Genomic DNA, 14,730 nt, shown 5'->3' on the forward strand with positions numbered 1-14,730 from the left:
GTACTGAAAACACCAAGATAGAACCCTTATCTTGCTCTTTCCTTCCTGCATCATTCAGGAAATGATCTTTACTGGGAAAAATAACTATTTCTTCATGTAGCATTCTGCATAGCACAGAAGAGGGATGGTTAGGACAGGATTTCCTACAGGCTTGGTCTATCCCAAGCTGGCAGGCGTTCTTTAAATATGGATATGCAAAAAAGAGAAGTTATGTTGTTCTGTCTATTTTTTCTGTCCATAGACTTCATATCACTTATAAAGAGGTGGTGAAATAATAGTCCATAATTCCTTTTAGAGAGCCTGATACATGTCACAGCAGAGCTGCACTGTCATCAATGTGAAATGGCTGCTGTGTTGTATTATTGGTAGCCTCAAAATGGTCATGCCTCTAAATATCTGAGAAACAGCTGCTAAGCACGATTCACCAAGCAGACTCAGAACACAGATGGAATGCAGGCAGTGATAGTAAGCCCACATTTTATAGTACACAAAACATACATTCCCATCTCTAGAGCAAATACTGTAATTGAAGCACAGCATAATTTTGAATGGAGAAAGAGACCTCTGGGTCTATTCGTGAGAGACTGTCCCAATGCACAGAGCAGAGCTAACTTAGAAGTGAAGCTGACCAGATCTCCTGCTGTGACTTTTGAATATCTCCAAGAGAAATGAAGAACTAAGAAGACACAGAGGGCAAAATAATAATGCTTAAATAATGAATAATATTTATGATTTCTAAACTGTACTCTAGCATTCAGTTAATAACACTTTTAAAGACGTGCTGATGTATGAAATCACCTTGGTGGTTTTGCTGCTTTTGGCATAGCCTGTGACTCCTTCAGAACAGTACTGTGGACAATGCATAGCTGAGGATTGTAAACTATAGGGCATGAGGCTGTTTGGACTGAACATAAAGCAACAGTGAATGTCTGCTACTTATCAGCACTAGGCAAAACTTCATTAACAATGAAGCTGATGGCATTGTATTTTACCGTGACTTTTTATTATGAATTCATTTAGTTTGTGCAATTAATCCACTGTACAGTTTTTATGTAACTCTTCTTGGTTATTTTCTTCCATTCCAATTCAGCTAATGGGGAAATGGAATATTAAGAGTTAATCACAGCTTTAGACAAAAATTAATTGAAACTGCATTTACTGATATTTTAGCTTAGGTGTTAATGCATTACTTCCAAATTCTTGGTCAGAAACAAAGAATACTGCACTTTAGTGGGTTTGAAATAACAGTTCTACTCACCTTCTTAAGCTTTACAACACCTTCCTGAGTCTCATAGTCTGTTGTAATTTCAAACATATCCATGCCATCTCCATCAATGATGCTGTAAGCTACTAAGCCGTTTTCCCCAATGTCTGGATCTTTGGCCTTCACTCTTCCTACTACCTCTCCAGGAACAGCTGCTTCTGACACAGACATCTGGTACACACCTGGAGGAAGGCAAGAACAGGCATTTGCCTCAAGTATGAAGTCTGCTTTCTAGTTGTATATTTGCTCATTTAACTTACTTATAAGTTCCAACCAAATATGGTACTTTTCTACATTTTCAAATCCCCTGAAGGAACGTTACGGTATAAAGAGCTCTGAGAAGTTTGTGATCTGTGAAATCTTAAAACACAATCTCATCTATATAAAATTACCTCCTCACTGATGTTTTACATAACATCTGTGTATCTATCTGTGCAGGGAGGGGTTAAAAAAGCAACCAATCACTCAGGATGCAGAAATTATGGTGACAGCAAGGTTATAATTCATATTGGAGATGTTATTCCTTCAGGCACCCTTGTTTCCTGGAGCTTCCCAAAACATTCCAGATTTTAAGTAATGAATGTGACTTGATCCTAAATCTACAATTCTACATCAATGTTTTCTGCCACTTGATAAGCATTTATGAATAATAATAATAATAATTAAAAAAACAAAATCAAAACAACAACAACAACAACAAAACTGCAGGAGAAAAAATAGTTTCTCCTCCCCTCCACAATTGCTCTTTGTTCCTACAGTTGCATTCTAGGAACATCCAGAGAGGTACATGAGGCAGGGACGTGGCTCATTACCCGTAAATACAACTGAGATAGACCATTAACTCCAGTCACAAAAAAATCCAGAATCTAAGCACATAATTCATTAAAGGTTTGAGGACTCATTTTAAAGAAACCAGTTTGATGTTTACATAAACTAGTCAAATCCTGCTTTTGTTCTCAAGCATTCCAAATAAAGATTTATTTTAAGTTAGGAGCAAATAAATAAAGTTCAGTAACTTCTAGTTCACATTTCAGATGATCAATTTAAATATTTACCCAAGACATATATATATATTTTTATTTTTGCACTTGGTGAAGTGGCTAGATTTTGCTGAGCAAAATACATGATATGATGGTTTACTCTGCAAAAATAGGTCCTAGATTATGATTGGACTGTTATATTTGTGCAGTATGTAAAACCTGTCATTGTTAGGATGCTGTACTTTCTTGTTAGAATAGTAAAGAATGATGACAGACTTTTACACTTAGGGACTGGCTGTATCATTTAAGTTCTGGCATGAGAGTCCAGGAACCCGCAGGCCCGGCAGAGGTGCTGTTAGAGAGATGTTCACACTCAGGATGTAGCTGTTTGTATGGATGCTCAGAGGAGAAACAGAGTGGGGGTGGAATGGTACATATGCTGCACTCCAAAACAAATCCCACATGAGATGTAGGACAGCTGTGTGGGTCCATTAATGTATTTCCACCCAACTGTGAGGACTGAATCTGTTAACGTCACCCCTGATTAATTTTATACATGTAAAATAAATAGCACAAGTACTGAATTAGACCTTATTTGACCACCAGCAGTACATTTCAACCATCAATTTCAAAATGTAACTGTACCAGATTTGGTTTGTATTGCCACGGCAAACGCAAGGCATGTGGAGTACCTAGTTGAAACTTTCATCCTTACATTATTCCCTGAGAGTGTTTACAGAAGTAAAGGATGAAGCATCAGCACTGAAAATGAAAGGCTATGTGAAATAGAAAATGATGTTCACTCACTTGAAGGTCTGTCAAAGACATGAAAGGGCATAATCAGGAGCTGCTAATAGATTATGCAACACTTCTATCAAGAGTCAAAAAAAAAAGAAACAACCAAAAAAAACAAGAAAGCTCATGTAGCTTGAGAAATACAGCTCTAAAAACATAAAGTAGATTTCCTTTGTCCATCTTCATCAATAAACAAAATGGATTTATTCTTTGAAAACAGCCATGAACTGGGAGCTCTGAAAGGCAAGAGCTGAGGCCACTTGGAGAATTCCTCCAAACACAACAGAGCTTTCTTCTGCATACACTCTATGTGAATACTGCATACCAGAACTCTCCCATCACAGAAGAAACTATTCCTATACAAAACATTGTGGTATTTTGTTTTAACCTCCTTCTATTTCCCCACAAAAACTTCTCAATCTTCCTTTGGTCTGAGCAAAGTAGTAAACACTGTTTGCTTTTTTAAAACAAACTTTCTTTCAAATCCACACTCTAATTTTGAAAATGGAAAAGGCAATAAACCTGCAGCACTGCATTTTCTATTAGAGATTTCACTGTTTCAGGAAATTGAGTTTCTTTCTCCACTAACAGAGCAACCCTGACTATACCTTCATGATCATGTTGTAGGTTTATTTCTACTATTACATGCCTTTAGAAATGAAAGATGGGGTAATCGATCTTTGAAATCAATTTTTGACCTTAACAAACAACTCACTTTGCAACACAAAGCCAATCATTCAAACACAAAAGCTCTCTATGCTATTAGCAAAAGTGTTTAAATAATATTTATCTATTCACATATGTGCTAGGATATTCCATTAATTAAGGATTTGGGAAGTTTTGAATACGTCAGCAAACATGGGTAGTAGTATCTGTGATAAATGAGTTTGTTACCTACTTTGTGGAAACTTTGGTGGGTTGTCATTGACATCTGTAAGTGTAATTGTCACTTTGGTTGTCCCTGAGAGGCCTCCCATGTGTCCTCCCATATCTTTTGCCTGTATTACCACATGATACTCTTCCTTAGCTTCTCTGTCCATATTTGGAAGGGCAGTTCGGATAATTCCTATAAATACAAAGAAAATAAGTCAAATTTTCACATTTGCGTCATGAATAATTGGACACTGCATTTTTTAACATGCATTGAAATGCAGCAATATTTGCAGTAATGTTGCAGAGTCTCTTTTCCCTATACTGTGCATCACACTATGCAAGCAAACTAATCCAAGTATTTTCAGTAGTTGAGCCCAGAAGTACCCTGAGGAACTTCAGTTCAGCACAGAAACTTTTTTCTTTCCATCATAACATATCACAAAAGAGAGAAACATTTTTCTAGTGTAGTGTACCCAGAAGCTCTACCAATTGCCAGGGGACCAACCTGTAAAACAGCTTAACTAACACCAAGAGAGAATGAAAGAAGCTTTGCTCAAATACATCAATAGATATAGCCACTGTACTACCTTGATCAATATATCTCATTCATTTTAATGCATTCCAGTTATGAAGTCCTACTCAAATAAACTGGTCAATAATACCTGTTTGAGCTTCCACTGAGAAGTACGGCTGACCTTCAAGAATACTATAAACCAATTTGGCACTGTTCCCATATGTAGGATCATCAGCATCTGAAGCTGTTACCTGAATAACAGATGTACCTAAAAAATGGAAGGGAAAGACAGAAGAAATACAAACAGAAGCAAATGTATCCATAAGAACCATGCAGAGGTACTTCCAGTCATGTGGCATAGCCAGGTTTGATAGATGAAAAAAAAATTACTTAGCAATTTATCCATTACAGAGTATACTTCTACAGTCTTTTTTACCAACTGTGTTGTAGATTCTTGTTCAAAACAGTGAAGATAGAGAAGTCAAAGTCAGCGGTCATTCTATATCATTATGTTTCTTTTCCTCAGTAGTTTATAGCACTATATTTCTTTTTTCATTACATAGTCAAACAAAAGAGTTTTCTTTTTATGTTTTTGCTAGTAAGTTGCTGAGAAATTATTGTGTAGAAGTCTCTGTGATAGACAGAAGCTTCAACAGGAGATGAAAACTGAATAGGTAGAATGGCAATAACTCATTCAGTTCAGTGAAAGGAGTAATCTTTATGTTCAACCCAGAGATTTCACTCTCCATAAATTCTAGGGGACCCTCTCATTCCTTCCCAAGAGGAAACGTCTGTGTTCTAAGAGCAATCTAGAGACACTTCAGCTATGATAGTATCTGCACAAGGTTTGATTTGGTCAGCTAATTAGATAAAGGGAACAAATCACTGACTGAGCATGAAGTAAAATCTACCACTGAAAATTCCAGAACAATGAAATCAAGCCAAGAGGTACTGACAATACAGTATCCACCATAAGACCAGGAATTTAGATGTGTTTATGAGTACTTACCCACATTTGATCTCTCTGGCACATTGGCATGGTAGTTTTCGTGAAGAAATTCAGGGGGGTTGTCATTGATATCTTGAACTTTAACAATGAATTCAGAGGGTGGTTCCAAAGGTCTGTTAGTGTTCCTGTCTACAGCTTGTGCCGTGAGAGTGTACTGAGCTCTCTCCTCTCGGTCCAGTGTCTTTGTTGCATGGATGTTCCCTGATTTGTCATCAATAACAAAAATGATTCCCGCTCCTTCACCTGAGAGAATGTATTTAATGTTTCCATCTCCAGAATCAATATCTGAATGAAGCTACAAAATGAGAAGCAGACAGACAGACCTTAACAAGATGGCACACATTTCACTATGATGTTAACAAAAAAAAAACCATTGAAAATTCAGTTTTCAAAAACCTTGCTGTACATCAGGCAGTAATCCATGAGCAAGCCCATGCTGTGAGCACATCTGTGCTGTGTTCAATGCTACCTGTGCAATTGCATGCTACTACGCATAGGGTGCAACTGAGACCCAAGCTTTGAGATTTAAGAATGAAAATACAGAAGAAGGTAGTTATAACAAGCTTTTCATTCAAATGAAGATGGAAGGAAGAGCCATTTTTACAAAAATTTTGTACCTTTCATAATAATCATATCCTGCAATATGGAGCATTATGCTGTATAAAAACTGAAGTGACAGATGGAACGTAACAAATGAGGCAACCATTGATTGTCAACTAGTTTTTAATTGCAACTTCTTTATTACAAACTAAATAACATCAGTAGTAAATCCTTGCTGAACTATATTACTTTCACAACAATTGCACATTTCGGTTTGATGAACGAGGGAAATATTGAGCCAAATTATGTATTTAATCATTTTATGTTTACATCTAGAAATTGTACACTTGTAAGTTTTAAAACTCAGAATAGCTAGAACAGTATTTGAAGTCACTGATCCAGTTCTCCTCTGTATTCATCAGTCAGCACAGCAAAACTGACTCACTATAAACTATTAAATATGCTGTTTTATTTACATACATTTATCTGTGTATGTATGGATATATATATATACACACACACACGTGTGTGTGTGTGTGTATATATATGTATATTATACATATATATGTATAGATATATGTATAGTCTGCTACTGTTAAGATGGTAACAGAAGATCTGCCCAGTGTATGTTCAATTACACAGGTATACACAGATTTATATATCTCTCTAAACACATCCCTCATATATTTGATTTTACTGATCACTTGAAAATGAAAGGATGAAGGGAGAGCAGCACACTGTTCTGAGCTGCTGGGTTAGATGTTACAGTCTTAATCATGATTTTTAAAGATTTGAGAATGATAACAGGATATTCTTAGCACACACTGTTCAAGTGACTGCTATGGTCTTAAGTGATAGCTATATGCCTTCATTCAGAGATTGCCGAGCTCAGTGGAAAAACTTGTATTCATTTTGGTAGTTTTTGATCAGCTCCTTAATTGAGATATGATAATGTGATTAATTTTAGGTAAAGAAGTAGGTGCTGAAGAAGGAGCTAATACAACAGAAAAGCAATGGCAAGAAAGAAAAGCAATTCATATAATAAAGGTATTAGTAAGAATTAATAACTGATGAATGAAAAACAACTTCTTACCCTTCCCACTAGTACAGGATCTGGTCCCGTGTACTCTTCTATAACAAAGAACTGATTCCACACCCAGCCTCTTTTTGAACGATGCAGAACTTGTCCTTCTTTTCCTTTTTCATGGTGACCATGAAGTGATGGCCGTACATGGTTAAGTTTTTCTGTAGTTATGGCATGGCTGTAATAGAGCATGCCCAGGCAGATAAGAGCGGCATGTAAACAATTGTCCTCCTTCATTTTTGGTTATTTAGTAGGCACAGGAGTATCCAAGAATATACCCCTTCCACCTTGGAAGTTACTAAGTTTCGGGCCACTGAAAAGTTTCAGATAAAATGTTCTGCACATGCGTTGCCACCACACCTGGAATGCATCACTTTAATGCTCTGCAGGTTCCCAACTTAATTCCTGAAAGAAAGCAAAATGAAGAAAAATGTCAGCTCTTTTATGTCTTTGAGGTGTAACAACTTCTTTACTAAGCAAAACACATTCAGGGATAACTTGGAAGATCTCAAGGCAATTATAATATAATAATTATGAAACATTAAGTAATGTGCATAGTTGTTGGTGCTTTGGTACATCTAACTGTCACCTCGTAAAACATCCTGAGTTGCTGGTTACGGCACTCATTCAGAAGCTGAAAGACAGATAATCATATTCTCTCAATGATCCTTTCAGAAAGGCTTAGCCCAAGATGCAAGATGACTGTAGAAATACCTAATTTATATCTAAGCCTTCTTAGGAGCTTAGATATAAGCCTCAGATATAAGCCGTTAAGCCATATATTTAGATATAAGACAGATACCAAGATACTTACTTATCAAGAATGGAATATACCTGCATGTGCCTAGAAAAAGGCCTTGTAACGACCAAGAGATTCTCGTGCCAAAAATAACTACCTATGTGTTTCGAGACAGAACTAGGACATATGTTTTGGATGTGGGTCCCTGGAGCAGCCCTTCTGCTCTATCTGAAGATCGAGTCACCAAATGTAGAGAACAGCACTGAGTGCCCATTCTTCTGTCTTTGTTCTGGTAATGATCAATGCCTTTGCTAATATAGCAATTGATGTGGTTATTTACTTCTGCTTTCCCCATGCTTTAAATTACCAGAATTACATTGTTCTTTTACTTTCTAATAATTTTTAAAACACAAGGTCAGAATTAGCATTTCAAGCAGAAATTGCATAATACAGTGAAACCTCAACTAAGGTCTACGCCTCCATCAGCAAGCAATCCATCTTAAAGGCTGCTTTGATTTACCACTGGGTTTTCCAACATATTTTCTTTCAATCCATACAAAGCAGCCAGTTTTTACTAGGTCACTAGAATGCTTTGTTTCATGTTTCAGCATAAGTCACTTTATTTTGCTGCAAGACACTATGAAACACTGAATTTTATATTCACACAGGCATATGTATAAATATATGCTACCAACTTCTTCAAAACAGAATCATTTTTCATGAGAAATAAAAGAAGATGGTATTTGTAGCAAAGGAAATACGAATATAGGGAGAAGCTTCAGCCTGTATCACAACCTATAACTCCAGCAACAGATAAATATCTCACTAGTAATCAACCCACTCATCTTGGGAAACGTTTTAAGTTCTGAGCAGTCAATGTCCTCCCATATACATCCCTTGGCAAACACCCAGCACTGGGAAATAGTTTTATAAAGAAGGAATTCTTAAGTAAGGAATTTAACAGTTGGATTTTATTTCCTCAAATATTACTTTATTGGAAACTGCTCTAATGTCAGTTACAGTGCCATAATGACACCAGCATGGTGAACTAAATGAAACTCACACATTTCAATGTGAACATAATCTGGCAGCAAGGGAGGAGTTTCTATGGTTTTCTTTCTTATTTATTAAGGATAGCATTTGGTGTCTGCATTTCATTGTTCACTATTGTTTCACGATGCCACATCACAGATGACTCATAGCAGTATGAGAAAGATGGAAAAGAAAACCATCTCTATTATTTTGGTCAGAAACATGATTGTAAAATTCAATAGCAGTGATATAGCATGTGTCTGTGAACCTCGGAACATTAGGCAGGCTTGTACCTTTAGAGTTTATTTTCTGTCTCTGTTTTGCTAAGAGGTAAAAATAAGGTAGGACGTAAAGAACTTAAAAACTAATATTTAACCTGTTTTAGAACTGGCTTGAGTATGAGAAGCCTTTCAACACTAATTATTATAGTAGCTTTCTATGATAGTCAATTCTGTTTTTCCCCACTTTTGCTAATAATAAATAAATAAATCAAATCAAACCTACCTGTCATGCACAAGTATGCTTGCTGTAGTGAGTTTGCATAGCACTTGGAGTGCAGCAGCTGTGAGTGCTTGCGCTCCTGGGATGTTAAACAGGGCCTAGATGCTCCAAAGAGAAGTGAGGTAGGAAGGCACACCCAAACAGCTGTGCATTCTATAACCCGCTGCTATGAAATGCTAAGTAAACTGCTCACATTAATAGATTTTGGAAGTGTTTGAAAATTAAACTCTCTGATAATTATTCTTCATTAACATTTCATCATGATCTCAACAATGAAAATAAGTAAACGCATGTGGCCATTATTCCCAAACTTCTCAGTACCATTATGTAAATCAGTAAGCACTTTGTAAAGATGCTTAACAATAATGGAAGAGCCAAGCTGACACAAATCCGGCTTATTATCAGCTCTTCAAGTATGAAGTACTGGAAACAAAACATTAATCACACACCCATGCTTAATTTACTAATGTGGATTTAAAGCAGAGATTGCTTCCTACCTTTTGTTTTTATTCTCTTCTTATACATACAGGAAGGGAGCAACAAGGTTACATGTCTTCAGATTGTATCTGAACAGTATCTAGGCTAAATAAGTAAATAAATAAGCACTATGTGTATGGCAATTGCTTCTGTTTTGAGTTACATTGGGAAAGGGCTCCATGCTAGAAATACCAGCTGAGCTCCAGGGGAAATGCTCTGCTCCAGAGAGGCTGCAGTGACAGTATGAGCTGCAGGCTGGAAGGCCTTCTGACCGCTCTCCTTCTCCCTGCCTGAAGGTAGTCTGTCTGTTCACTTAAACAGAAGTCGTCACAGCAGTAAGGCCCACATCTCCTATCATCATCAGAGAAGAAAATAAAACTACAGAGCTCCACTGAAGCCTGTAGAACTATTTAATTCCAAGCAGCCACAGCCTGGCTTTCTGCACAATGCTTTCTTCCTAAGAGGTAAGGTGCACAAGATGCTTGTAAGCTATAGTTAAAGTAAACTAAAGTACATTAAAAGTGAAGCAGTAGTACTGACAAGAAATAGGTTGCTGTCTTTTCTTCCCCACCAAAACATTCTATTCAAGGCCTTACAAATATTTTAATGTAACTCAGCTGCTGAGCACTAATAGTTTCCCATTTATGCAAGCAGAAAATAAAGAAAAAGAGCTAAACAGATTATAAAGCATTTCCTTTTCTCCCATGGACACCACTGAGGGACAAATACCTCACCACCAGCAAAGCATGGAACATACAGACTATACTCCTTAGTATAGCAAGCTGAATCTCAGTAGGCATCTGACCAAACTGCAACATCCTGATCGTTTTCGTTCTTGTTCAGAATTGCACAACATGTAGTTTTGAAATCCTACGTTTTCCATAGAAATCTGTACAAATCCAATCCTGCTTCCGACTTCCTTAAAAGCAAGAATGGACACCATGTTTGAACTAAGGTACAGTTTTTCACAACAGGCAGAATTCCATTAACAGATTTTAGTTACAGACAAACTTGTATTCACAATTCTGGTACTGAAAATTGTGAGGGATAAAGGAAGCATTAGCCAGAACACAAGATGAAATCACATCAGAAGCACGCATGAACACAATGAGACTCCAAAATGCTACTCACATGGCTTGATCAACCAAGGTATGCAGGAATGAGAAACAGTAAAACAGTATCTGGTCCACATCCTGAATAACTTCACTCGTAGTGTTTGCATGCAAATGAAATACTTCTCCCTAAACAGTTGGTAGAATAAGCACTTGTAGCTATGCGGATAATAGCTCTGGTTTTTATTTATAGTTGTTAATTAGTTTTGGAAATGTAAAGTTAACAAGTTTCAATTTTATCATAAGAGGGGAGATTTGGATTTCATATAAGGAAGAAGTTTTTTTACTATAAAGCTGGTGAGGCAGCACTGCCACAGGTTGCCCAGAGAGCTGGTAGAAGCCCCATCACTGCAGACATTCACTGGACCATGCTCTGAGCACTTGATGGAGCTGTGGGTGTCCCTGTTCACTGCAGGGGAGTTGGATCAGATGACCTTGATAGGTTTTCCTCCAACTCAATTGGTTCAGTGATTCCTTGCAAAAGAATTCTGTTTTTCTGACACTAGAAAATAGAATCCATCATTACTCTGAATAGAAGTAAGCTATTCAACTAATTAAGTATTCATCCATCATAAAACTGAAAAATAACAGAACAATATACACAGACTGTGGCGCAGAGGAGAAGCAGAGTATTGCCTGCTCCCCAGGGCAGCAACTCCAGCATCTTTCTGCATCCTTGCACTGAGACCACAGAACGCAGGGACTCAAATGCAGCACGGCACAGTGGAGAAGTAGTGGTAGCTCTAAGGTTAATTCAAAAAGCCAGTCCGCTCTGCAAAACTTCACACACAAATTTGAATGACTGTTTATAGATGACTAATAGACAAAAATAAGGAGCCAGCAATGACTGGTTTAATGACAAGATCAGTTGCGGAAGTGAAGTCTAGCCAATTTTTAATTTTTTTTTCTTTATATTTATAGCTAAAATAATCCCAAACATTCACGCTGACTTCCTGTGTGCTATTAAGTGATCATATGCCAATTTACAATAGACTAAACAATTTTTTCTGATTTGACTAGGCTGTAACTTCTGGACGATACATTAAAATATCAATTGTTCTCAGGACTATGCTTGGCAGAAAGCAGACAAGAGCACAGTGAAGCAATATAATAACGGATGATTGTGTTCTGAAATGTTTTGCAAGAGTTTCAAGTAAATAGAACAAACTCTCAGTCCAGATGAGGTTTGAACTGCAATTAGAATTAGCTCAAAAGATGAATGATTCATTTTAAAACAATTTTATCGTCCGATGAATAAATTAATAGTTTTTTAATGACGGAATAAATATTGGATCCTCTTAGTTCTGTAGTTCTCAGAATGCCTGAGGTCTGGACAGAAGGACAGAGCACAGCTGGCTGAGCCCCTGCTTCCCACTGCACAGAGGGACCTGGAGGGACCTGCTGTGGCTGAGCAACGCCCAACTGCACAAGGCTCTTGCCTCTATGCATCCAGGTGTAGCAAAGTCAGCAAGAACCTGGACACTTCATTCTGTTTGGGACACAACTTTCTGAGCAGACTTGGAGCTCACCATCTATAGTTTCACTGAAACGATTACTCTTTCTTCCTTGAATGTGTGAATCACATTTCCAGATCAAATAATCAGTTGAGTCCCACTGAGCCCATGCTGGTTAATCTTTGGGGCATAGCACGATTTAACTACTTTAGGAGTTTTTAATAAAACACATGAATTGAGGGGATGTGGATTAGCTCTGTTTGCCAGCATGTATCTGTCTCATATTCACATGCACTGCTGAATGTATACTTGTATGTGTAGCAGAGTGAATGCACAGATACAGAATTTCAATATGCCATGTATTTTTTATCCCCTTGTAAACTGCTGCATTCCAATTCCCGATCTTAAGTAATTTCAAGAAATCCACACAATTAATTAGAAAATATTTTTGACTCAAGTCAGTTCTTGCTGCAGAAAGCTACTATCAGGTCTCATAAATCTTGACAGCCTAATATTTGGTTTCAATTAACTTTTTTTTCCCATTTAACAATTAAACAGAGCTTTGTTTCCCTTCTTGACTCCTTTCAAGAAAATGGTACACAGAGGAGTAACATTAGTCCAGTATCTTTTGATTATGAAATAAGCTAAAATACTGAGAATCAATAACCTCCTCATTTAACTTAATCCTATCAATTTTTGATTGTAAGCTGTAACATTATCAGACCAATTGCTGAGTACTTCTTTTAGCTCAGATGAACTCACTGTAAATAAAATGTGCTAGAAAGAAGAAAACATTTTATTTACTTGAAATAATATTATGCAAAGTATCAGATCTGCTACACAGCACATCTAGTCTGCATGACACATATGGAAAAGCCAGTTAGGAAAGCAAGTCTTTCAGTCTTGAGAGATGCCAGTCTCTTCCTATGAGATCTAGATACCCTGCATCCAGACAAGATTACAATAAGGTTTACTGCCATTTTCCACTGAAGCCAGAGTATGCCTGGTGGAACACAAGCATATCATCATTTGCAAGGTCTGCTTTAAATGTAATCCCATCAGCAGATGGATATTTGCTTCCACAACCCCCCGGCAGTTGTGAGACATAGAGCTCCATCCATACATCAAGAGTTCCTCCTCTAAGCAGCACTAGAATAATTTTCCTTACTTATCACATATTAAATAAGAAAATGAAAAATAAAAGGCCTCCTAACCCAGCAATCTGATTTCATGAATATGACTAATCCCATGAGATTAGTCATATATATAATTATCAATTAGGGTCTAATGTTGAAAGTCAGAATCCAGTAGTCTAATGCAAAACGTTTTGTTTAAGAGACAAAAGCTCTGATCTCTGATACAGTAAAAGATTTTCATGCTATGTATGTACGTGGGAAATCTCATTTCTCCCCAGCAACTGACTCCCTGTGAGCCCTATGGAGGGACTGAATCTCTCTTTGTGTTGAAGTTTATTTCAGGTCTCACTGGAGCAAACAGCAAATAACCCGCATCTGAATGCAAATTGATATAAAGTCTTCTGTGTTGTTCATGAACCAGAACTGGTGTTATGAGGCAAAAGTAATCCAAAAAGGGAAATTTTTCATCTTTAGAGGCATTTTGGAAAAAAATCTGCAAGGTATTCTGGTGAATAATGGAAACCCCCACACCTGCCCTGTTCATATTCCACTGTCTTGCACGGGAGCATGGTGCAGACATAACAGATTATAACCCAAGCTTGTAGTTTTGCAGAGGTAGTCTTATATATAATTTTCTATATGGTTTGCAAACAGCCACAATTCCTCTATAGTAAGATTTGCATGTTCTAAATATATTAATAACATCTTAACAGAACTGGTGATTTTCATCTTTAGCAATAAAAGTTACCTTAAAAATGCTAAGTAAGCTTTGTAGAATCCTATTCTGAATTCTGAAGAATCCAATGCAAAAGAATCTTAATCCTTTGCAATTTTAAATTATGTTTTATAGCACTGTATTGGATTACTAAAATATTTAAAGCCAATAATCCCCAGCTGCTCCAAAAGAATAGTTTCTGAAATGTAGCCATATTTTTCTATAGCAGCTTTGAGACTCAGTATTAGAAAACCACAGGCAAAGAACCACAAAATGATGGTTCTTTGAAAACAGAAATCATTTTGCAGGAAAGAGGAAGAAAAATAACTTCTTGATGATGTGATATACCCTTCAGTATCTACCTCTGCAATCATCGTGGAAGGAAAGTATTTTCACCAGACTTGATTTAATTTGTGCTCATTCAAGAACAGTGAAATTGCCATTTGGTGTTCCTCATACAAAGCAGAAGAAAGTAGGAAGACAGCTTAGTACATTACAAAGCGAA

At 37.0% G+C, this 14,730-nt stretch overlaps 1 protein-coding gene across 6 annotated transcripts in view; it reads right to left on the reverse strand.

Moving 5' to 3' along the window:
* Positions 1–14,730, reverse strand: part of CDH11 (cadherin 11) — a 76,989-nt gene that overhangs the window by 12,672 nt on the left and 49,587 nt on the right. For all 6 annotated transcript variants that reach the window (XM_072346115.1, XM_072346118.1, XM_072346114.1 and 3 more), the window contains 5 exons: positions 7,069–7,464; positions 5,436–5,730; positions 4,575–4,694; positions 3,938–4,105; positions 1,259–1,446 (listed from right to left, as the gene is read on the reverse strand). In XM_072346115.1, coding sequence (XP_072202216.1) covers positions 1,259–1,446; positions 3,938–4,105; positions 4,575–4,694; positions 5,436–5,730; positions 7,069–7,296 — 999 coding nt within the window. In that variant the 5' untranslated portion in view covers positions 7,297–7,464. The remainder of the gene's footprint in view (positions 1–1,258; positions 1,447–3,937; positions 4,106–4,574; positions 4,695–5,435; positions 5,731–7,068; positions 7,465–14,730) is intronic.

The sequence above is a fragment of the Excalfactoria chinensis genome, chromosome 11 (assembly GCF_039878825.1).
Source record: "Excalfactoria chinensis isolate bCotChi1 chromosome 11, bCotChi1.hap2, whole genome shotgun sequence".
Taxonomy (NCBI): domain Eukaryota; kingdom Metazoa; phylum Chordata; class Aves; order Galliformes; family Phasianidae; genus Excalfactoria; species Excalfactoria chinensis.